Source organism: Oncorhynchus gorbuscha, linkage group LG02, assembly GCF_021184085.1.
Source record: "Oncorhynchus gorbuscha isolate QuinsamMale2020 ecotype Even-year linkage group LG02, OgorEven_v1.0, whole genome shotgun sequence".
NCBI lineage: Eukaryota > Metazoa > Chordata > Actinopteri > Salmoniformes > Salmonidae > Oncorhynchus > Oncorhynchus gorbuscha.
Window position 1 is genome coordinate 3,533,183 of NC_060174.1, and position 22,500 is coordinate 3,555,682.

The 22,500-nt window shown below is 45.7% G+C and overlaps 1 protein-coding gene across 2 annotated transcripts in view; it reads right to left on the reverse strand.

Moving 5' to 3' along the window:
• The window catches only part of LOC123996316 (LIM domain containing preferred translocation partner in lipoma), a 436,125-nt gene that overhangs the window by 280,742 nt on the left and 132,883 nt on the right, over window positions 1-22,500 (reverse strand). For both annotated transcript variants that reach the window (XM_046299668.1, XM_046299676.1), the window contains 2 exons: window positions 13,396-13,493; window positions 3,579-3,701 (listed from right to left, as the gene is read on the reverse strand). In XM_046299668.1, coding sequence (XP_046155624.1) covers window positions 3,579-3,701; window positions 13,396-13,493 — 221 coding nt within the window. The remainder of the gene's footprint in view (window positions 1-3,578; window positions 3,702-13,395; window positions 13,494-22,500) is intronic.

Sequence of the window (22,500 nt, forward strand, 5' to 3'; positions counted from 1 at the left end):
GCACCCCCATAGAGACTGCCAGAGGTCCGGACAACAGGCCCTCCGATTTGACACACTGAACTCTGTCTGAGAAGTAGTTGATGAACCAGGCGAGGCAGTCATTTGAGAAACAAAGGCTGTTGAGTCTACCGATAAGAATGTTGTGATTGACAGAGTCGAAAGCTTTGGCTAGGTTGATGAAGACGGCTGCACAGTAATGTCTCTTATCGATGGCGGTTATGATATCGTTTAATACCTTGAGCGTGGCTGAGATGCACCCGTGACCGGCTCAGAAACCAGATTGCATAGCGGAGAAGGTACGGTGGGATTCAAAATGGTCGGTGATCTGTTTGTTAACATGGCTTTCAAAGACATTAGAAAGGCAGGGTAAGGGGGGGGTAGGGGCTGTTGACCGGGGTGCAGGGCTGAGGGGGTGCAGGGCTGTTGACCGGGGTGCAGGGCTGTGGGGGTGCAGGGCTGTTGTCCGGGTTGCAGGGCTGTGGGGGGTGCAGAGCTGTTGACCAGGGTGCAGGGCTGTGGGGGGTGCAGGGCTGTTGACCGGGGTAGGGGCTGTTGACCGGGGTGCAGGGCTGAGGGGGGTGCAGGGCTGTTGGGGGTAAAGGGCTGTGGTAGGGGTAGCCAAGTGGAAAGCATGGCCAGCCATATAAAAATGCTTCTTGAAATGATCGTTTATCGTAGATTTATTAGTGGTGACAGTGTTTCCTATCTTCAGTGCAGTGGACAGCTGGGAGGAGGTGCTCTTACTCTCCATGGACTTTACAGTGTCCCAGAACTTTTTGGAGTTAGAGCTACAAGTTGCATATTGCGGGGGCTATTCGATGCTAATGCAGTCCGCTACAGGATGTTTTTGTGCTGGTCGAGGGCAGTCAGGTCTGGAGTGAACCAAGGTCTATATCTGTTCTTAGTTAAACATATTTTGAATGGGGCATGCTTATTTAAGATGGTGAGGAAATCACTTTTAAAAGAGCAACCAGGCATCGTCGACTGACGGGATGAGGTCAATATCCTTCCAGGACACCCGGGCCAGGTCGATTAGAAAGGCCTGCTCGCTGAAGTGTTTTAGGGAGCGTTTGACAGTGACGAGGGGTGGTCGTTTGCCCGCGGACCCATTACAGACGCGGTGTCTCTAGAGACAATACCTCTCTCATCGTCACTCAATGCCTAGGTTTACCTCCACTGTACTCACATCGTACCATATCCTTGTCTGTACATTATGCCTTGAATCTATTGATAGGTCTCTGGTCAACAGTAGTGGGTCTATTCCCCCCCAGTCCTATAGTAGTGGGTCTATTCCCTCCCAGTCCTATAGTAGTGGGTCTATTCCCCCCCAGTCCTATAGTAGTGGGTCTATTCCCCCCCAGTCCTATAGTAGTGGGTCTATTCCCTCCCAGTCCTATAGTAGTGGGTCTATTCCCCCCCAGTCCTATAGTAGTGGGTCTATTCCCCCCCAGTCCTATAGTAGTGGGTCTATTCCCTCCCAGTCCTATAGTAGTGGGTCTATTCCCTCCCAGTCCTATAGTAGTGGGTCTATTCCCCCCCAGTCCTATAGTAGTGGGTCTATTCCCTCCCAGTCCTATAGTAGTGGGTCTATTCCCCCAGTCCTATAGTAGTGGGTCTATTCCCTCCTAGTCCTATAGTAGTGGGTATATTCCCTCCCAGTCCTATAGTAGTGGGTCTATTCCCCCAGTCCTATAGTAGTGGCTCTATTCCCCCAGTCCTATAGTAGTGGGTCTATTCCCCCCAGTCCTATAGTAGTGGGTCTATTCCCCCAGTCCTATAGTAGTGGGTCTATTCCCCCAGTCCTATAGTAGTGGGTCTATTCCCCCAGTCCTATAGTAGTGGGTCTATTCACTCCTAGTCCTATAGTAGTGGGTCTATTCCCTCCCAGTCCTATAGTAGTGGGTCTATTCCCCCTAGTCCTATAGTAGTGAGTCTATTCCCCCAGTCTTATAGTAGTGGGTCTATTCCCCCCAGTCCTATAGTAGTGGGTCTATTCCCCCCAGTCCTATAGTAGTGGGTCTATTCCCCCCCCAGTCCTATAGTAGTGGGTCTATTCCATCCCAGTCATTTCACATGTTGGCCATTTAGCAGACACTCTTATACAGAGCAACATACAGTCATTACATTTGACTACAGTAGGACAGACGACCACATAGTCATTACATTCAACTACAGTAGGACAGACGACCACATAGTCATTACATTCAACTACAGTAGGACAGACGACCACATATCAGTCATTACATTCAACTACAGTAGGACAGACGACCACATATGACAGGCATTACAAGACCCTAGAACAAGGGGGGGGGTGCGCAAATCCGGCCCGCGAGATATTAAAAAATACAAAATAAATGTAAATATATATATTTATTTTCTTTACCCCTTTTTTCTCCCCAATTGGTAGTTACAGTCTTGTCTCATCGCTGCAACTCCCGAAACACGACCCAGCCAAGCCAAGCTGCTGGGCCAATCGTGCGCTGCCTCATGGGTCTCCCAGTCACGGCCAGCTGTGACACAGTCTGGGCTTGAACCCAGGTCTTGCGTCTGCGATGCAGTGCCTTAGAAAGCTTCCCCACTCGGGAGGCCCCCAGCAAATTGATTTTAAAACAATTGCCCCCCCCCCCCACCAAAAAAAATGCGGCCCCCCGTTGAATTTCAAAATCCCGATGTTGCTCTCGAACCAAACGATTTACCCACCCCTGCCCTAGAATATACCCTGGTTTGCTCCCATAGCAACAGTGTCTGAAAACCGTGGAGACTAAGGCCGTATGTACACCGGGTTCCCATTCAATCAGAACCAGCTGTGATCTCTCTTCTGTTGCACGGCCCTCAAGCCTTTCCTGTCCCTTTCCCAAAACACGATTGGTCGGGTTTTTTACACCGTGATGTCCTACATTTATTGTGTGTCAAACAATTTATCTTAGTGCCCCAAAGGCTTTGACTAGTTCAAGTTGCTTTTAAATTCATCTGTTATCTAGTAGTAATGTAGGCCATCTTATTATTAGAAACCAGTAACACTTTCCAAAAATTGAGAAATATCACACTGCAGGATCGGGATTCAACCCCAATGCAAATAAACCACCTGAGAACTGGGATTAGGTGAGCCGACATCTGTGTACTAACTAACGTGATTTCCACAAATGTTCAGGGAAAATGGTGTGTTGTGCTTCCCAGCAGGCTGTTCAAATCCAAAGTCAATACAGATGGACCTCCGTGTTGCAGAGGGTCTTGGAAGTGGAAGTAGCTAGTAAAGTTTGTATCGGTGTATTGTGGAGTGTGATGGTAGTAAACTGACAGTACGGTAGTTTATCTGTGTATTGTGTTGGTAGTAAACTGACAGTACGGTAGTTTATCTGTGTATTGTGTTGGTAGTAAACTGACAGTACGGTAGTTTATCTGTGTATTGTGTTGATAGTAAACTGACAGTACGGTAGTTTACCTGTGTATTGTGTATTGTGTTGATAGTAAACTGACAGTACGGTAGTTTACCTGTGTATTGTGTTGGTAGTAAACTGACAGTACGGTAGTTTATCTGTGTATTGTGTTGGTAGTAAACTGACAGTACGGTAGTTTACCTGTGCATTGTGGGGCTTGTAAGGTGAGTTACTCTCCAGGTCAGCTAGGATAGAGGTCAGAGAGTCAATCTCAGCGTCCAGACTGGACCGCCTCTCTTCCAGGGTCTTCTCTGGTCCATGCATCTAGAGATAGGACATCGCAGCGTTAGAATGGTAGTCACACACACGCAGGTACAGTACTCTCTCACACACACACACACACACACACACACACACACACACACACACACACACACACACACACACACACACACACACACACACACACACACACACACACACACACACACACAGAGAGAGAGAGAGAGAGAGATCTCTCACAGGTCTAGCATCTGGACACACACACAAAGGAGTTGGAATGATACAGTCTCTTGTTTCAATGTGTATTTTCCCATGTTTAATAGGAGGTAAATACACAATGTGCTGCTGCCCCCCCCCCCAATATCCTATTGTTCCCTGCAGTTCAACATTTACAGAGTTAGAGCCTCTGACAGTGATTCCTTCCTACAGCACACCAGGGGTCCTAAGATGTATCTATCTTCAGATGCTATTCCTGCTCCTAAATTGATAAAGAGCTATTCATACTTCAAGGCCTGCTTCTTCCCTGCCCCCCCCCACCCTATGTCTGCCTGCCTGCCTGCCTCCCTCTCTCCCTCCCTCCCTCCCTCGCTCCATGCCTCCCCCTCCCTCCCTGCCTGCCTCCCTCCCCCCTCGCCGTCTCCCCTCCCTCCCTGTCTCCCCTCCCTCCCTGTCTCCCCCTCCCTCCCTGTCTCACTCCCTGTCTCACTCGCTGCCTGCCTGCCCCCCCACCTTACATTCATGGTATTGAGTTTAAGGACCATTGGTGCCTCTGCTGTCTACCTGGTACTGGTCAGAGTCTAAAGACTATTGGTGCCTCTGCTGTCTACCTGGTACTGGTCAGAGTCTAAAGACTATTGGTGCCTCTGCTGTCTACCTGGTACTGGTCAGAGTTTAAGTACTATTGGTGCCTCTGTCTACTTGGTATTGATCAGCGTCTAAAGACTATTGGTGTGTCTACCTGGTCTTGATCAGCGTCTAAAGACTATTGGTGTGTCTACCTGGTCTTGATCAGCGTCTAAAGACTATTGGTGTGTCTACCTGGTTTTGATCAGAGTCTAAAGACTATTGGTGTGTCTACCTGGTCTTGATCAGAGTCTAAAGACTATTGGTGTGTCTACCTGGTCTTGATCAGCGTCTAAAGACTATTGGTGTGTCTACCTGGTCTTGATCAGAGTCTAAAGACTATTGGTGTGTCTACCTGGTCTTGATCAGCGTCTAAAGACTATTGGTGTGTCTACCTGGTCTTGATCAGAGTCTAAAGACTATTGGTGTGTCTACCTGGTTTGGAGTCCAATCAAATCAAACTGTAAACAAGCCCTTAACCAAAAGTGCAGTTCAAGAAGAGTTAAGAAAAATATTTACCAAATAAACTAAAGTAAAAGAAATAATACAATAACATAACAAGGCTATATACAGGGGGTACCGGTACAGAGTCAATGTGGAGGCTATATACAGGGGGTACCGGTACAGAGTCAATGTGGAGGCTATATACAGGGGGTACCGGTACCGAGTCAGGGGGTGCAGTTTAGTTGAGTTAATTAGAACATTTGTACATGTAGGTAGTGACTGCATAGTCACTACCTACATGTACAAATGTTCTAATTAAATGTTCTAATAGATAATAAACAGCGAGTAGCAGCAGTGTAGAAAACAAATGGGGGGGTTAAAAGTCTTGCCCGGTTCACCAACTACTTCTCAGACAGAGTTCAGTGTGTGAAATCGGAGGGCATGTTGTCAGGACCTCTGGCAGTCTCTATGGGGGTGCCACAGGGTTAAATTCTCGGGCCTTCTCTGTATATATCAATGATGTTGCTCTTGCTGCGGGCGATTCCCTGATCCACCTCTACGCAGACGACACCATTCTGTATACTTCTGGCCCGTCCTTGGACACTGTGCTATCTAACCTCCAAACGAGCTTCAATGCCATACAACACTCCTTCCGTGGCCTCCAACTGCTCTTAAACGCCAGTAAAACCAAATGCATGCTTTTCAACCGTTCGCTGCCTGCACCCGCACGCCTGACCAGCATCACCACCCTGGATGGTTCCGACCTTGAATATGTGGACATCTATAAGTACCTAGGTGTCTGGCTAGACTGTAAACTCTCCTTCCAGACTCATATCAAACATCTCCAATCTAAAATCAAATCAAGAGTCAGCTTTCTATTCCGCAACAAAGCCTCTTTCACTCACGCCGCCAAACTTACCCTAGTAAAACTGACTATCCTACCGACCCTCGACTTCGGCGATGTCATCTACAAAATAGCTTCCAACACTCTACTCAGCAAACTGGATGCAGTTTATCACAGTGCCATTCGTTTTGTTACTAAAGCACCTTATACCACCCACCACTGCGACTTGTATGCTCTAGTCGGCTGGCCCTCGCTACATATTCGTCGCCAGACCCACTGGCTCCAGGTCATCAACAAGTCCATGCTTGGTAAAGCTCCGCCTTATCTCAGTTCACTGGTCACGATGGCAACACCCACCCATAGCATGCGCTCCAGCAGGTGTATCTCACTGATCATCCCTAAAGCCAACACCTCATTTGGCCGCCTTTCGTTCCAGTTCTCTGCTGCCTGTGACTGGAACGAATTGCAAAATTTGCTGAAGTTGGAGACTTTTATCTCCCTCACCAACTTCAAACATCTGCTATCTGAGCAGCTAACCGATCGCTGCAGCTGTACATAGTCTATCGGTAAAAAGCCCACCCAATTTTACCTGTCCATTTGGAAGACCCATTTGCGACCAAGCTTTAACTTCCTGACTGATGTCTTGAGATGTTGCTTCAATATATCCACATAATTTTCCTACCTCATGAAGCCATCTATTTTGTGAAGTGCACCAGTCCCTCCTGCAGCAAAGCACCCCCACAACATGATGTTGCCACCCCCGTGCTTCAAGGTTGGGATGGTGTTCTTCAGCTTGCAAGCCTCCCCCTTTTTCCTCCAAACATAACGATGGTCATTATGGCCAACAGTTCTATTTTTGTTTCATCAGCTCAGAGGACATTTCTTTGTCCCCATGTGCAGTTGCAAACCTTAGTCTGTTTTACTATGGTTTTGGAGCAGTGGCTTCTTCCTTGCTGAGCGGCCTTTCAGGTTGTGTCGATATAGGACTCGTTTTACTGTGGATATAGATACTTTTGTATCCGTTTCCTCCAGCAAGTCCTTTGCTGTTGTTCTGGGATTGATTTGTACTTTTTGCACCAAAGTACGTTCACCTCTAGGAGACAGAACGGAGTCTCCTTTATGAGCAGTGTGACGGCTGCGTGGTCCCATGGTGTTTATATTTGCGTACTATTAATTGTACAGATGAACGTGGTAACTTCAGGTGTTTGGAAATTCCTCCGAAGGATTAACCAGACTTGTGGCGGTCTAACATTTTTTTATGAGGTTTTGACTGATTTTCCCATTATGTGAATCACTGGGTTTAAAGTTTAGCCTTGAAATACATCCACAGGTACACCTCCAACTGACTCAAATGATGTCAATTAGCCTATCAGAAGCTTCTAAAGCCATGACATCATTTTCTGGAATTTTCCAAGCTGTTTAAAGGCACAGTCAACTTAGTGTATGTAAATATCTGACCCACTAGGAATGTGATACATTGAATTATAAGTGAAATAATCTGTCTGTAAACAATTGTTGGAAAAATTACTTGTGTCATGCACAAAGTAGATGTCCTAACCGACTTGACAAAACTATAGTTTGTTAACAAGACATTTGTGGAGTGGTTGAAAAACGAGTTTTAATGACTCCAACCTAAGTGTATGTAAACTTTTGACTTCAACTGTAGGTCCTGGATGGCAGGAAGTTTGGCCCCAGTGATGTACTGGGCTGTACGCACTACCCTCTGTAGCGCCTTACGGTCAGATGCCGAGCAGTTGCCATACCAGGCGGTGATGCAACCGGTCAGAATGCTCTCGATGGTGCAGCTGTAGAACTTTTTGAGAATCTGGGGACCCAAGCCAAATCTTTTCAGTCCTCTGAGGGGAAAAGGTTTTATCGTGCCCTCTTCACGACTGTCTTGGTATGACACCAAGGAACTTGAAACTCTCGACCCGCTCCACTACAGCCCTGTCGATGTTAATGGGGGCCTGTTCGGCCCGCCTTTTCCTGTAGTCCACGATCAGCTCCGTTGTCTTGCTCACATTGTTGTCCTGGCACCACACTGCCAGTTCTCTGAACTCCTCCCTGTAGACTGTCTCATCGTTGTCGGTGAGTCAAAGGATGAGTGGTGTCTCTGCTGTCTACCTGGTATTGATCAGAGTCTAAAGACTATCGGTGTCTCTGTTCCCACTCACATACTTTATCCTGGTTTAGTTTGGTATTAGGATTCGCAGCCCGTCTTTCATTCTCTCTCTGTACAGTTGACCTTGGCCTTAAACAAGCCTCTGTAAGCCAGGAGAAAGACAGACTCCACTGTGTGAAGAGTACAGAGCAGGAAAAGACAATAATCACTGTTTGAAAGAAAACTCTCGTAATACGGTGGACCTTTCACCCTGAAATCTGTCTCGCTGTCTCGCTCAGAGTTACCTTTGTTTTAAAGGAAGGCTCCCTATTGTCTCTCATCCAATAACCATATCAGAAGAAAAACAGTCAATCAGTCAAATGTATTGATAAAGCCCTTTTTAAATCAGCATATGTCACAGTACATAAACAGAAACCCAGCCTAAACCCCAAACCAGACCATTATTCCTCCTCCGCCAAACTTTACAGTTGGCACTATGCATTGGGGCAGGTAGTGCTCTGCTGGCATCCGCCAAACCCAGATTCGTCCATCGGACTGCCAGAGGGCGAAGCGTGATTCATCACTCCAGAGAATGCGTTTCCCCTGCCCCAGAGTCCAATGGTGGCGAGCGGAAAGCTTTACACCATTCCAGCCAACACTTGGCATTGCGCATGGTGATCTTAGGCTTGTGTGCGGCTGCTCTGCCATGGAAACCCATTTCATGAAGCTCCCGACGAAAACAGTTCTTGTGCTGACGTTGCTTCCAGAGGCAGTTTGGAACTCGATAGTGAATGATGCGAATGAGAACACTCAGCGGTGCCGTTCTATGAGATGGTGTGGCCTACCACTTCATGGATGAGCCGTTGTTGCTCCTAGACGTTTCCACTTCACAATAGCAGCACTTACAGTTGACCGGGGCAGCTCTTGCAGGGCAAAAAATTTGACAAACTGACTTGATGGAAAAGTGGCATCCTATGACGTTGCTACGGTGAAAGTCACTGAGCTCTTCAGTAAGGACATTATACTGCCAGTGTTTGTCTATAGAGATTGCATGGCGGTGTGCTCGATTTTATACACCTGTCAGCAACGGGTGTGGATGAAATAGCCTAAATCCACTAATTTGAAGGGGTTTCCACATACTTTTGTATTCCCAGTCATGTGAAATCCATAGATTAGGGCCTGATTAATACATTTCAATTGACTGATATCCTTATATGAACTTTAACTCAGTAAAATCTTTGAAATTGTTGTCCACATACTTTTGTATATATAGTGTATAAATCGGACTGTGTTATACTGTTGGCGTAGCAAGGATTACTGACTGAATGACTGACTGACTGACCGTCTGTCAGTCAGGATCTATGAAACAACTAGACAGGCTAATAAAAGAACTCGCTCCGAGTATCTGATTATCAAAGGTGTGTGAAATGCTACGAGGATTTCCCCTCAGGGGGTCAAGCCCTGTGTAAGGATGCACGCCAAATGGCACTCTCTATTGCCTATTTAGCCATAGGGGCCCTGATCGAAAGCAGTGCACTATAGTAGGGAGTAGGTTGCAATTTGGAACACACACTCAGTCAGTCAGACAGTCAGAGGGGAGCAGCAGGCCCTGAAGCAGGGTAACATGCCTGGGGTAAAATAATGCCAGTGGACATGAGACATGACGGTTGACACAGTCAGTCAGGCAAACAGTCAGAGGGTAGCAGCAGGCCCTGAAGAAGGGTAACATCAGGCCCTGAAGAAGGGTAACAGCAGGCCCTGAAGCAGGGTAACATCAGGCCCTGAAGCAGGGTAACAGCAGGCCCTGAAGAAGGTAACAGCAGGCCCTGAAGAAGGGTAACAGCAGGCCCTGAAGAAGGGTAACAGCAGGCCCTGAAGAAGGGTAACAGCAGGCCCTGAAGAAGGGTAACAGCAGGCCCTGAAGAAGAGTAACATCAGGCCCTGAAGAAGGGTAACATGCATGGGGACATGAGATGTGAAGTACGAGGGGACCAGCTCCAGAGAAGGGCTATAGGAGGGAGAGTGAAGTACAGAGGTAATGTACCTGGTTGTTTAATACAGAGGTAATGTACCTGTTAATGTACCTGGTTGTTTAATACAGAGGTAATGTACCTGGTTGTTTAATATAGAGGTAATGTACCTGGTTGTTTAATATAGAGGTAATGTACCTGGTTGTATAATATAGAGGTAATGTACCTGTTAATGTACCTGGTTGTTTAATACAGAGGTAATGTACCTGGTTGTTTAATATAGAGGTAATGTACCTGTTAATGTACCTGGTTGTTTAATATAGAGGTAATGTACCTGTTAATGTACCTGGTTGTTTAATATAGAGGTAATGTACCTGGTTGTTTAATATAGAGGTAATGTACATGTTAATGTACCTGGTTGTTTAATACAGAGGTAATGTACCTGGTTGTTTAATATAGAGGTAATGTACCTGTTAATGTACCTGGTTGTTTAATATAGAGGTAATGTACCTGTTAATGTACCTGGTTGTTTAATACAGAGATAATGTACCTGGTTGTTTAATATAGAGGTAATGTACCTGTTAATGTACCTGGTTGTTTAATATAGAGGTAATGTACCTGTTAATGTACCTGGTTGTTTAATATAGAGGTAATGTACCTGGTTGTTTAATATAGAGGTAATGTACCTGGTTGTTTAATATAGAGGTAATGTACCTGTTAATGTACCTGGTTGTTTAATACAGAGGTAATGTACCTGGTTGTTTAATATAGAGGTAATGTACCTGGTTGTTTAATATAGAGGTAATGTACCTGTTAATGTACCTGGTTGTTTAATACAGAGGTAATGTACCTGTTAATGTACCTGGTTGTATAATATAGAGGTAATGTACCTGGTAGTTTAATACAGAGGTAATGTACCTGTTAATGTACCTGGTTGTTTAATACAGAGGTAATGTACCTGGTTGTTTAATATAGAGGTAATGTACCTGTTAATGTACCTGGTTGTTTAATATAGAGGTAATGTACCTGTTAATGTACCTGGTTGTTTAATACAGAGGTAATGTACCTGGTTGTTTAATATAGAGGTAATGTACCTGTTAATGTACCTGGTTGTTTAATATAGAGGTAATGTACCTGTTAATGTACCTGGTTGTTTAATATAGAGGTAATGTACCTGGTTGTTTAATATAGAGGTAATGTACCTGGTTGTTTAATATAGAGGTAATGTACCTGGTTGTTTAATATAGAGGTAATGTACCTGTTAATGTACCTGGTTGTTTAATATAGAGGTAATCTACCTGGTTGTTTAATATAGAGGTAATGTACCTGTTAATGTACCTGGTTGTTTAATACAGAGGTAATGTACCTGGTTGTTTAATATAGAGGTAATGTACCTGGTTGTTTAATATAGAGGTAATGTACCTGGTTGTATAATATAGAGGTAATGTACCTGGTAATGTACCTGGTTGTTTAATATAGAGGTAATGTACCTGTTAATGTACCTGGTTGTTTAATATAGAGGTAATGTACCTGTTAATGTACATGGTTGTTTAATATAGAGGTAATGTACCTGTTAATGTACATGGTTGTTTAATATAGAGGTAATGTACCTGTTAATGTACCTGGTTGTTTAATATAGAGGTAATGTAACTGGTTGTTTAATATAGAGGTAATGTACCTGGTTGTTTAATATAGAGGTAATGTACCTGGTTGTTTAATATAGAGGTAATGTACCTGGTTGTTTAATATAGAGGTAATGTACCTGGTTGTTTAATATAGAGGTAATGTACCTGGCTGTTCAGTACAGAGGTAATCTACCTGGTAATGTACCTGGTTGTTTAATATAGAGGTAATGTACCTGGTTGTTTAATATAGAGGTAATGTACCTGTTAATGTACCTGGTTGTTTAATATAGAGGTAATCTACCTGGTAATGTACCTGGTTGTTTAATATAGAGGTAATGTACCTGGTAATGTACCTGGTTGTTTAATATAGAGGTAATGTACCTGGTTGTTTAATATAGAGGTAATGTACCTGGTTGTTTAATATAGAGGTAATGTACCTGGTTGTTTAATATAGAGGTAATGTACCTGGTTGTATAATATAGAGGTAATGTACCTGGTTGTTTAATATAGAGGTAATGTACCTGGCTGTTCAGTACAGAGGTAATCTACCTGGTAATGTACCTGGTTGTTTAATATAGAGGTAATGTACCTGGTAATGTACCTGGTTGTTTAATATAGAGGTAATGTACCTGGTTGTTTAATATAGAGGTAATGTACCTGGTTGTATAATATAGAGGTAATCTACCTGGTAATGTACCTGGTTGTTTAATATAGAGGTAATGTACCTGGTAATGTACCTGGTTGTTTAATATAGAGGTAATGTACCTGGTAATGTACCTGGTTGTTTAATATAGAGGTAATCTACCTGGTAATGTACCTGGTTGTTTAATATAGAGGTAATGTACCTGGCTGTTTAATATAGAGGTAATCTACCTGGTAATGTACCTGGTTGTTTAATATAGAGGTAATGTACCTGGTTGTTTAATATAGAGGTAATCTACCTGGTAATGTACCTGGCTGTTTAATATAGAGGTAATGTACCTGGCTGTTTAATATAGAGGTAATCTACCTGGTAATGTACCTGGTTGTTTAATATAGAGGTAATGTACCTGGCTGTTTAATATAGAGGTAATCTACCTGGTAATGTACCTGGTTGTTTAATATAGAGGTAATGTACCTGGCTGTTTAATATAGAGGTAATCTACCTGGTAATGTACCTGGTTGTTTAATATAGAGGTAATGTACCTGGCTGTTTAATATAGAGGTAATGTACCTGGTAATGTACCTGGTTGTTTAATATAGAGGTAATCTACCTGGTAATGTACCTGGCTGTTTAATATAGAGGTAATCTACCTGGTAATGTACCTGGCTGTTTAATATAGAGGTAATCTACCTGGTAATGTACCTGGTTGTTTAATATAGAGGTAATGTACCTGGTTGTTTAATATAGAGGTAATGTACCTGGCTGTTTAATATAGAGGTAATCTACCTGGTAATGTACCTGGTTGTTTAATATAGAGGTAATGTACCTGGTTGTTTAATATAGAGGTAATGTACCTGGTTGTTTAATATAGAGGTAATGTACCTGGCTGTTTAATATAGAGGTAATCTACCTGGTAATGTACCTGGTTGTTTAATATAGAGGTAATCTACCTGGTAATGTACCTGGCTGTTTAATATAGAGGTAATCTACCTGGTAATGTACCTGGTTGTTTAATATAGAGGTAATGTACCTGGCTGTTTAATATAGAGGTAATCTACCTGGTAATGTACCTGGTTGTTTAATATAGAGGTAATGTACCTGGCTGTTTAATATAGAGGTAATCTACCTGGTAATGTACCTGGTTGTTTAATATAGAGGTAATGTACCTGGCTGTTTAATATAGAGGTAATCTACCTGGTAATGTACCTGGCTGTTTCAGGTTACTAGACTTACCTGTATAAATATATTTCATAAAAATGATCATACCTGATATTCTCTGTCCTGTCTGGGTGGAGGTGGTGGGAAAGAGATGGAGGATGAGAGGCCTCCGTCTTCAGCAGGAGGAGGAGGTGGGGGATAGTCCCCTAAAAACACACAGATACCAACACAGTTATATACACCTCTTACAAAGTGGTATTGAAATAGATTTGAATTGTGATGTTTTTTGTAATTGATCTCCACAAAATACTCCATAAAATACTTGAATTACGCAATTAAATACTCCACCAAATACCCAATAAAATACTCAAAATACTCCATAAAATATCCCACAAAAGTCCACAAAATACTCCACAATGCCAAAGAGAAAAGTAGATTCTATACATTTTTACAAATGAGTAATCATTTGATAACTAAACTATAGTCGTTGCATAAGTACTGTAATCACCCCCTTTTGTTTAGGCCTAAATTAGTTCAGGAGAGAAATATAGCTTAACAAATCCCATAATAAATTAGATGGACTGACTCACTCTGTGTATAATAACAGGGTTTTTAATGACTACCCCTTCCTCTGTCCCCCATACCTACAACATCTGTCAGGTCCCTCCAGTCAAGTATTGAATTTCAAGCACAGATTCAACTACAAAAACCAGGGAGCTTTTCGAAAGCCTCATAAAAGAAGGGCATTGATTGGTAGATGGGTTTTTGATAACAAATCAGACATTGAATATCTCTTTAAGCGTGGTCAAGTTAATAATGATACTGTGGATGATGTATTAAACCACCCAGACACAACAAAGATACAGTCGTCCTTCTGAACTGAGCAGCAGGACAGGAAGGAAACTGCTCAGGGACGTCACCATGAGGCCATTGGTCATTTTTAAAACGGCTACAGAATTCAATGGCTGCGATAGGAGAAAAATGAGGATGGGATCAACAACATAGTAGTGACTCCACAATACTGACCTAAATGACAGAGTGAACAGAAGAATACAAATATACAGAATAAAAAATATTCCAAAACATGCTTCCTGTTTGCAATAAGACACTAAAGTAATATTGAAAAATAACATGGCAAAGGAATCCACATTTTGAACAAAATGAAAATCCAAAACACATCACTTATGCTTGGGACAAATCCAAAACACATCACTTATGCTTGGGACAAATCCAAAACACATCCCTTATGCTTGGGACAAATCCAAAACACATCCCTTTATGCTTGGGACAAATCCAAAACACATCCCTTTATGCTTGGGACAAATCCAAAACACATCCCTTATGCTTGGGACAAATCCAAAACACATCCCTTTATGCTTGGGACAAATCCAAAACACATCCCTTTATGCTTGGGGCAAATCCAAAACACATCCCTTATGCTTGGGGCAAAACTCCCTATGCTTGGAAAACAAATCCAAAATCAAAACATCCCTTTGCTTGGGGCATCCCTTTATGCTTGGGGCAAATCCAAAACACATCCCTTATGCTTGGGACAAAACCAAAACACATCCCTTTATGCTTGGGGCAAATCCAAAACACATCCCTTTATGCTTGGGGCAAAACCAAAACACATCACTGGGTAAAATCCTGCCTTCCCAGTACCAGGTCATGCCGTTTGGACTCACCAACGCCGCCGTGGGAAACGATATGCTCTGGGACATGCTAAACCCTTTTGTGTTCGTTTACCTTAACGACATCCTGCCCCCCCCCTTGTTCTACCCAAGAACACATTATCCATGTCAGACAAGTCCTTGTGGTCGACAAAACCTTTGTGGACCTGAATCATCGGTTCACAACAGCACCCCCGTCCTCATCCATCCAGACCCGTCCCATCATTTTGCGGTTGAGGTTTGATGCTTAGGATGTTGGAGTTGGGGGGGCCAGCCTGTCTCAGCGATCTGACGAGGAACAGAAGCTTGATCCCTGTGCCTTCCTGTCTATCGTCTCAATCCTGCAGAGAGGAACTATGGCAACCGAGAACTCCTGGCGGTCAAGATGGCGTTGGAAGAGTGGAGGCACTGGCTGGAAGGACCAGAACAGCCATTCCTGGTTTGGACAGACCATAAAAATGTGGAATATCTCCGTTCAGCCAAGTGCCTTAACTCCAGGCAGGCCCGGTGGGCTTTGTTATTTACCAGATTCAATTTCACCATTTCCTACCGCCCAGGGTCCAAAAATGTGAAGCCTGACACCCTCAGTCTCCGAAACCATTCTCCTTACCTCCTGCCTCTCCTCTGTCAAACTCTCAGTCTCCGAAACCATTCTCCCTACCTCCTGCCTCTCCTCTGTCAAACTCTCAGTCTCCGAAACCATTCTCCTTACCTCCTGCCTCTCCTCTGTCAAACTCTCAGTCTCTCCTTACCTCCTGCCTCTCCTCTGTCAAACTCTCAGACTCCGAAACCATTCTCCTTACCTCCTGCCTCTCCTCTGTCAAACCATTCTCCTTACCTCCTGCCTCTCCTCTGTCAAACTCTCAGACTCCGAAACCATTCTCCTTACCTCCTGCCTCTCCTCTGTCAAACTCTCAGTCTCCGAAACCATTCTCCTTACCTCCTGCCTCCTCCTCTCAGTCAAACTCTCCCTAGTCTCCTCTGTCAAACCATTCTCCCTACCTCCTGCCTATCCTCTATCAAACTCTCAGTCTCCGAAACCATTCTCCCTACCTCCTGCCTCTCCTCTGTCAAACTCTGTCTCCTTACCTCCTGCCTCTACAGTTCCTCTGTCAAACCCTCAGTCTCCGAAACCATTCTCCTTACCTCCTGCCTCTCCTCTGTCAAACTCTCAGTCTCCGAAACCATTCTCCATACCTCCTGCCTATACAGTTCCTCAGTCAAACCCTCTGTCTCCGAAACCATTCTTCCTACTTCCTGCCTCTACAGTTCCTCTGTCAAAACCTCAGTCAAATCCTCTGTCTCCAAAACCATTCTCCATACCTCCTGCCTCTACAGTTCCTCTCTCAAATTCTCAGTCTCCGAAACCATTCTCCCTACTTCCTGCCTCTACAGTTCCTCTGTCAAACCCTCAGTCAAACCCTCTGTCTCCAAAACCATTCTCCATACCTCCTGCCTCTACAGTTCCTCTGTCAAATTCTCAGTCTCCGAAACCATTCTCCCTACTTCCTGCCTCTACAGTTCCTCTGTCAAACCCTCAGTCAAACCCTCTGTCTCCAAAACCATTCTCCATACCTCCTGCCTCTACAGTTCCTCTGTCAAACTCTCAGTCTCCGAAACCATTTTCCATACCTCCTGCCTATACAGGTCCTCTGTCAAACCCTCAGTCTCCGAAACCATTCTCCCTACTTCCTGCCTCTACAGTTCCTCTGTCAAACCCTGTCTCCGAAACCATTCTCCATACCTCCTGCCTATACAGTTCCTCTGTCAAACCCTCAGTCTCCGAAACCATTCTCCCTACTTCCTGCCTCCACAGTTCCTCTGTCAAACCCTCAGTCTCCGAAACCATTTTCCATACCTCCTGCCTATACAGTTCCTCTGTCAAACCCTCAGTCTCCGAAACCATTCTCCCTACTTCCTGCCTCCACAGTTCCTCTGTCAAACCCTCAGTCTCTGAAACCATTCTCCCTACTTCCTGCCTCTACAGTTCCTCTGTCAAACCCTGTCTCCGAAACCATTCTCCATACCTCCTGCCTACAGTGCCTCTGTCAAACCCTCAGTCTCCGAAACCATTCTCCATACCTCCTGCCTCCACAGTTCCTCTGTCAAACCCTCAGTCTCCGAAACCATTCTCCCTACTTCCTGCCTCTACAGTTCCTCTGTCAAACTCTCAGTCTCCGAAACCATTTTCCATACCTCCTGCCTATACAGGTCCTCTGTCAAACCCTCAGTCTCCGAAACCATTCTCCCTGACTTCCTGCCTCTACAGCGGGTTGGGTCTGTCAAAACTTGTTTCAAACCATTCTCCAACCTCCTGGGGCTATACAGTTCCTCTGTTTGTTCCTAAACCATTCACGCTCCTGATGAGTTTCACCTGTCAAACCCTCAGTCTCCGAAACCATTCTCCTGACTTGCGGCTTCAGCGGGTTGGGGTATTGAAAACTTGGTTTCAACCTGAACCTGAAGCGGCTAAGTAGTTGTTTGTTCCTAACTCAGTCACGCCCTGATGAGTTTCACCTGTCACTCTGCTGGTCTCCAGGTGTCTCTTATTATCCCCGGTGTATTTATCCCTGTGTTTCCTGTCTCTCTGTACCAGTGTATTTATCCCTGTGTTTCCTGTCTCTCTGTACCAGTGTATTTATCCCTGTGTTCCTGTCTCTCTGTGCAGTGTATTTATCCCTGTGTTTCCTGTCTCTCTGTACCAGTGTATTTATCCCTGTGTTTCCTGTCTCTCTGTTCCAGTGTATTTATCCCTGTGTTTCCTGTCTCTCTGTACCAGTGTATTTATCTCTGTGTTTCCTGTCTCTCTGTACCAGTGTATTTATCCCTGTGTTTCCTGTCTATCTGTACCAGTTAAGTCTTGTTTGTCAAAAGACAACCAGCGTTTTTGTGTCTCAGCTCCTGCTTTTTCCAGTCTCTCTTTTCTTGCCCTCCTGGGTTTTGACCCCTGCCTGTCCTGACTCTGAGCCCGCCTGCCTGAACCACTCTGCCTGCCTCTGACCTCGAGCCTGCCTATCGCCTGGTACTGTTTGGACTCTGACCTGGTTACTGAACCCCTGCCTGGCCTGACCTCGAGCCTGCCTATCGCCTGGTACTGTTTGGACTCAGACCTGGTTGATGAACTCTCGCCTGTCCCCGACCTGCCTTTTGCTATAATAAATATCGGAGCTCAACCATCCCCCTCCTGTGTCTGCATTTGGGTCTTGCCTTGTGCCCTTATACAGGGGGTAAATACTGATTGAATTAAAATATATTTGTGTTAATTCTTTAATTATTATTATTTTATTTTTTTAATCAATAATTTTTCTTCCACTTTGACAATAAAGAGTATTTTGTATGGATCACTGACAAAACAAATCCAGCTATGTTACACAAAATGTGAAGACATTTAAGCAGTGTGAATACCTATGTTACACCGTAGAAGTGTTCCAAATGGCACCCTATTCCCTGTATAGTGCACTATATTTTGACCAGGGCCCATAGTAGTACACCATGTAGGGAATAGGGTGCTATTTGGGACTCCCTAATGGCAAAATCACACCAACAGTAAGAAAATGAACTATTAAATATGATATAAGCAAATACAGCTGACGGAGACAAAATAAACCTCTGAGTCTATTAGTTATCATGTACAAAGAAAACTATTATAATCTAGATTATAATCTACATACAGAATATGTCTGTGTGTGCTTTATAGGTCTTAGTTAGAGAGAGAGAGAGAGACAGAGAGAGAGAGGGACAGAGAGAAAAAGGAGAGAGAGAGAGAGAGAGAAAGTGAGAGGAAGAGAGAGAGAGAGAGATAAAGGGGAGAGAGCGAGAGAAAGGAGAGAGAGAGAGGGGGAGAGAGGGAGAGAGAGAGAGAGGGGGAGAAAGGAGAGCGAGAGAGAAAGAGAGAAAGGAGACAGAGAGAGAGAGAGAAAGAGAGAGAGAGAGAGAGAGACAGAGAGAGAGAGAGAGAGAGAGAGAGAGAGAGAGAGAGAGAGAGAGAGAGAGAGAGAGAGAGAGAGAGAGAGAGAGAGAGAGAGAGAGAGAGAGAGAGAGAGAGAGAGAGAGAGAGAGAGAGAGAGAGAGAGAGAGAGAGAGAGAGAGAGAGAGAGAGAGAGAGAGAGAGAGAGAGAAGAGAGAGAGAGAGAGAGAGAGAGAGAGAGAGAGAGAGAGAGAGAGAGAGAGAGGAGATAGGAGAGGGAGAAAGGAGAGCGAGAGAGAAAGGAGAGAGAGAGGGGGAGAAAGGAGAGCGAGAGAGAGGAGAGAAAGGAGACAGAGAGAGAGAGAGAGAGAGAGAGAGAGAGAGAGAGAGAGAGAGAGAGAGAGAGAGAGAGAGAGAGAGAGAGAGAGAGAGAGAGAGAAAGAGAGAGAGAGAGAGAGAGAGAGAGATAAAGGGGAGAGAGCGAGAGAAAGGAGAGAGAGAGAGGGGGAGAGAGGGAGAGAGAGAGAGGGGGGAGATAGGAGAGGGAGAAAGGAGAGCGAGAGAGAAAGGAGAGAGAGAGGGGGAGAAAGGAGAGCGAGAGAGAAAGGAGAGAGAGAGAGAGAAAGGAGAGAAAGGAGACAGAGAGAGAGAGAGAGAGAGAGAGAGGGAGAGAAGAGAGAAAGGGAGAGAGAGAGAAAGAGAGAGAGAGAGAGTGAGAGGAGAGAGAAAGAAAGGAGAGAGGAGAGAGAGAGAGAGAGAGAGAGAGAGAAAGAAAGGAGAGAGGAGAGAGAGAGAGAGAGAGAGAGAGAAAGAAAGGAGAGAGGAGAGAGAGAGAGAGAGGAGAGAGAAAGGAGAGAGAGGAGAAAGAGAGAGAGGAGAGAGTGAGAGGAGAGAGAAAGAAAGGAGAGAGGAGAGAGAGAGAGAGAGAGAGAAGAGAAAGAAAGGAGAGAGGAGAGTGAGAGAGAGAGAGAGAGAGAGAGAGAGAGAAGAGAAAGAAAGGAGAGAGGAGAGAGAGAGAGAGAGGAGATAGAGGAGAGCGAGAGAGAGAGAGAGAGGAGAGAGAGAAAAGAGCTTGATAGCGAGAGACACAAATCACCAACACCGTCAGATTGACATACATATAATTGCAACACTTCAGTCTAACTAAGGGCCTCTAATATGGAGTTTGCTGTGATGTGTTGTCATTGAGACTGAAGATGTCAACTCTGTGTTGCCTTATCTCTGCCAGGAGAGGAGAATCAAGCCAAACGAAGACAACTCGTAAAGTGTTCACTAATCCAAGGATTCATCCAGACACATGTTCCAGCCAGGATAAGTAGAAACACGCACAATTAGAACTCTAGTTGTCTGCTCCACTCCGTGAAGCTCTTGGCCATTTGAGACTCAGGACTTGAGATTGAATCACTTGACTGTGTACTTCTAAGTACCCAAACAGACATGAGATTTGCTAAATTAAAAGCTTTGATGAGTCCTGTTCAGAAATTCAATTTGATTTTTTTTCCCCCCGTTCTCCCAATCCTGCTTTTGATCTGTTTTCAGTACAATCTAATTGATGTTATCAATGTAGCTTATACGGAGTCTGCTGACCAAATTAATTAAGGTTGTGTTGTGTTGAGCTTAAATAAAACACCACAAAACACAGTGAAACTGTTGCAATATTATAAAACGGGTCACATGTCTGTGTGTTGCGCAATCCAACGTTGTTTCTTGAGGAGGGAGGGAGGGAGGGAAAGAGAGAGAGGGAGGGAGGGAGGGAAAGAGAGAGAGAGAGAGGGAGGGACAGAGAGAGAGAGAGAGAGAGAGAGGGAGGGAGGGAGGGAGGGAGGGAGGGAGGGGAGGGAGGGAGGGAGAGAGAGGAGAGAGAGAGGGAGGGAAAGAGGGAGAGAGAGAGGGTGGGAGGGAGAAAGAGAGAGAGAGAGAGAGAGAGAGAGAGAGAGAGAGAGAGAGAGAGAGAGAGAGAGAGAGAGAGAGAGAGAGAGAGAGAGAGAGAGAGAGAGAGAGAGAGAGAGAGAGAGAGAGAGAGAGAGAGAGAGAGAGAGAGGGAGGGAGGGAGGGAGGGAGGGAGGGTTTCCATGTGAATTGTTAATGGAACTACCTTCTGACCTCCACTGGCCAAAACTCCTCAGAGAGAAACAACGTGAAAGAAAACAACCAAAAAACATCCCATCCCTCTCCCCATTCTCCCCGACACCGCCCTCCATCTCTCTACTTCCATCCCTCTCCCCCTTCTCCACCGACACCGCCCTCCATCTCTCTACTTGCATCCCTCTCCCCCTTCTCCACCGACACCGCCCTCCATCTCTCTACTTCCATCCCTCTCTCCCCCTTCTCCACCGACACCGCCCTCCATCTCTCTACTTGCATCCCTCTCCCCGACACCACCCTCCATCTCTCTCTACTTCCATCCCTCTCCCCCTTCTCCCCGACACCGCCCTCCATCTCTCTACTTCCATCCCTCTCCCCCTTCTCCCCCGACACCGATCTCTCTACTTCCATCCCTCTCCCCGACACCACCCTCCATCTCTCTCTACTTCCATCCCTCTCCCCGACACCGCCCTCCATCTCTCTACTTCCATCCCTCCCCCCTTTCTCCCCGACACCGCCCTCCGTCTCTCTCTACTTCCATCCCTCTCCCCGACACCACCACTCATCTCTCTCTACTTCCATCCCTCTCCCCCTCTCCCCGACACCGCCCTCCATCTCTCTACTTCCATCCCTCTCCCCCTCACCACCCTCCATCTCTCTCTACTTCCATCCCTCTCCCCTCTCCACGACACCGCCCTCCATCTCTCTACTTCCATCCCTCCCCCTTTCTCCCCGACACCGCCCTCCGTCTCTCTCTACTTCCATCCCTCTCCCCGACACCACCACTCATCTCTCTCTACTTCCATCCCTCTCCCCCCTCTCCCCGACACCGGCCTCCGTCTCTCTCTACTTCCATCCCTCTCCCCCTCTCCCCGACACCACCCTCCATCTCTCTCTACTTCCATCCCTCTTCCCTCTCTCCACGACACCGCCCTCCATCTCTCTCTACTTCCATCCCTCTCCCCAACACCGCCCTCCATCTCTCTACTTCCATCCCTCTCCCCGACACCGCCCTCCATCTCTCTCTACTTCCATCCCTCTCCCCCTTCTCCCCTGACACCGATCTCTCTACTTCCATCCCTCTCCCCGACACCACCCTCCATCTCTCTCTACTTCCATCCCTCACCCCACCGCCCTCCATCTCTCTACTTCCATCCCTCCCCCTTTCTCCCCTTGACACTTCTTGCCCTCCGTCTCTCTCTACTTCCATCCCTCTCCCCGACACCACCACTCATCTCTCTCTACTTCCATCCCTCTCCCCCTCTCCCCTGACACCGGCCTCCGTCTCTCTCTGACTTCCATCCTCTCCCCCTCTCCCCGACACCGCCCTCCATCTCTCTCTACTTCCATCCCTCTTCCCTCTCTCCATCGACACCGCCCTCCATCTCTCTCTACTTCCATCCCTCTCCCCGACACCCTCATTGAATCCTAGACAGGACACTAGTTACCCTCCATCTCTCTACTTCCATCCCTCTCCCCGACACTAGCTACCTCCATCTCTCTCTACTTCCATCCCTCTCCCCCCTGACAGGACACTAGCCCTCCATCTCT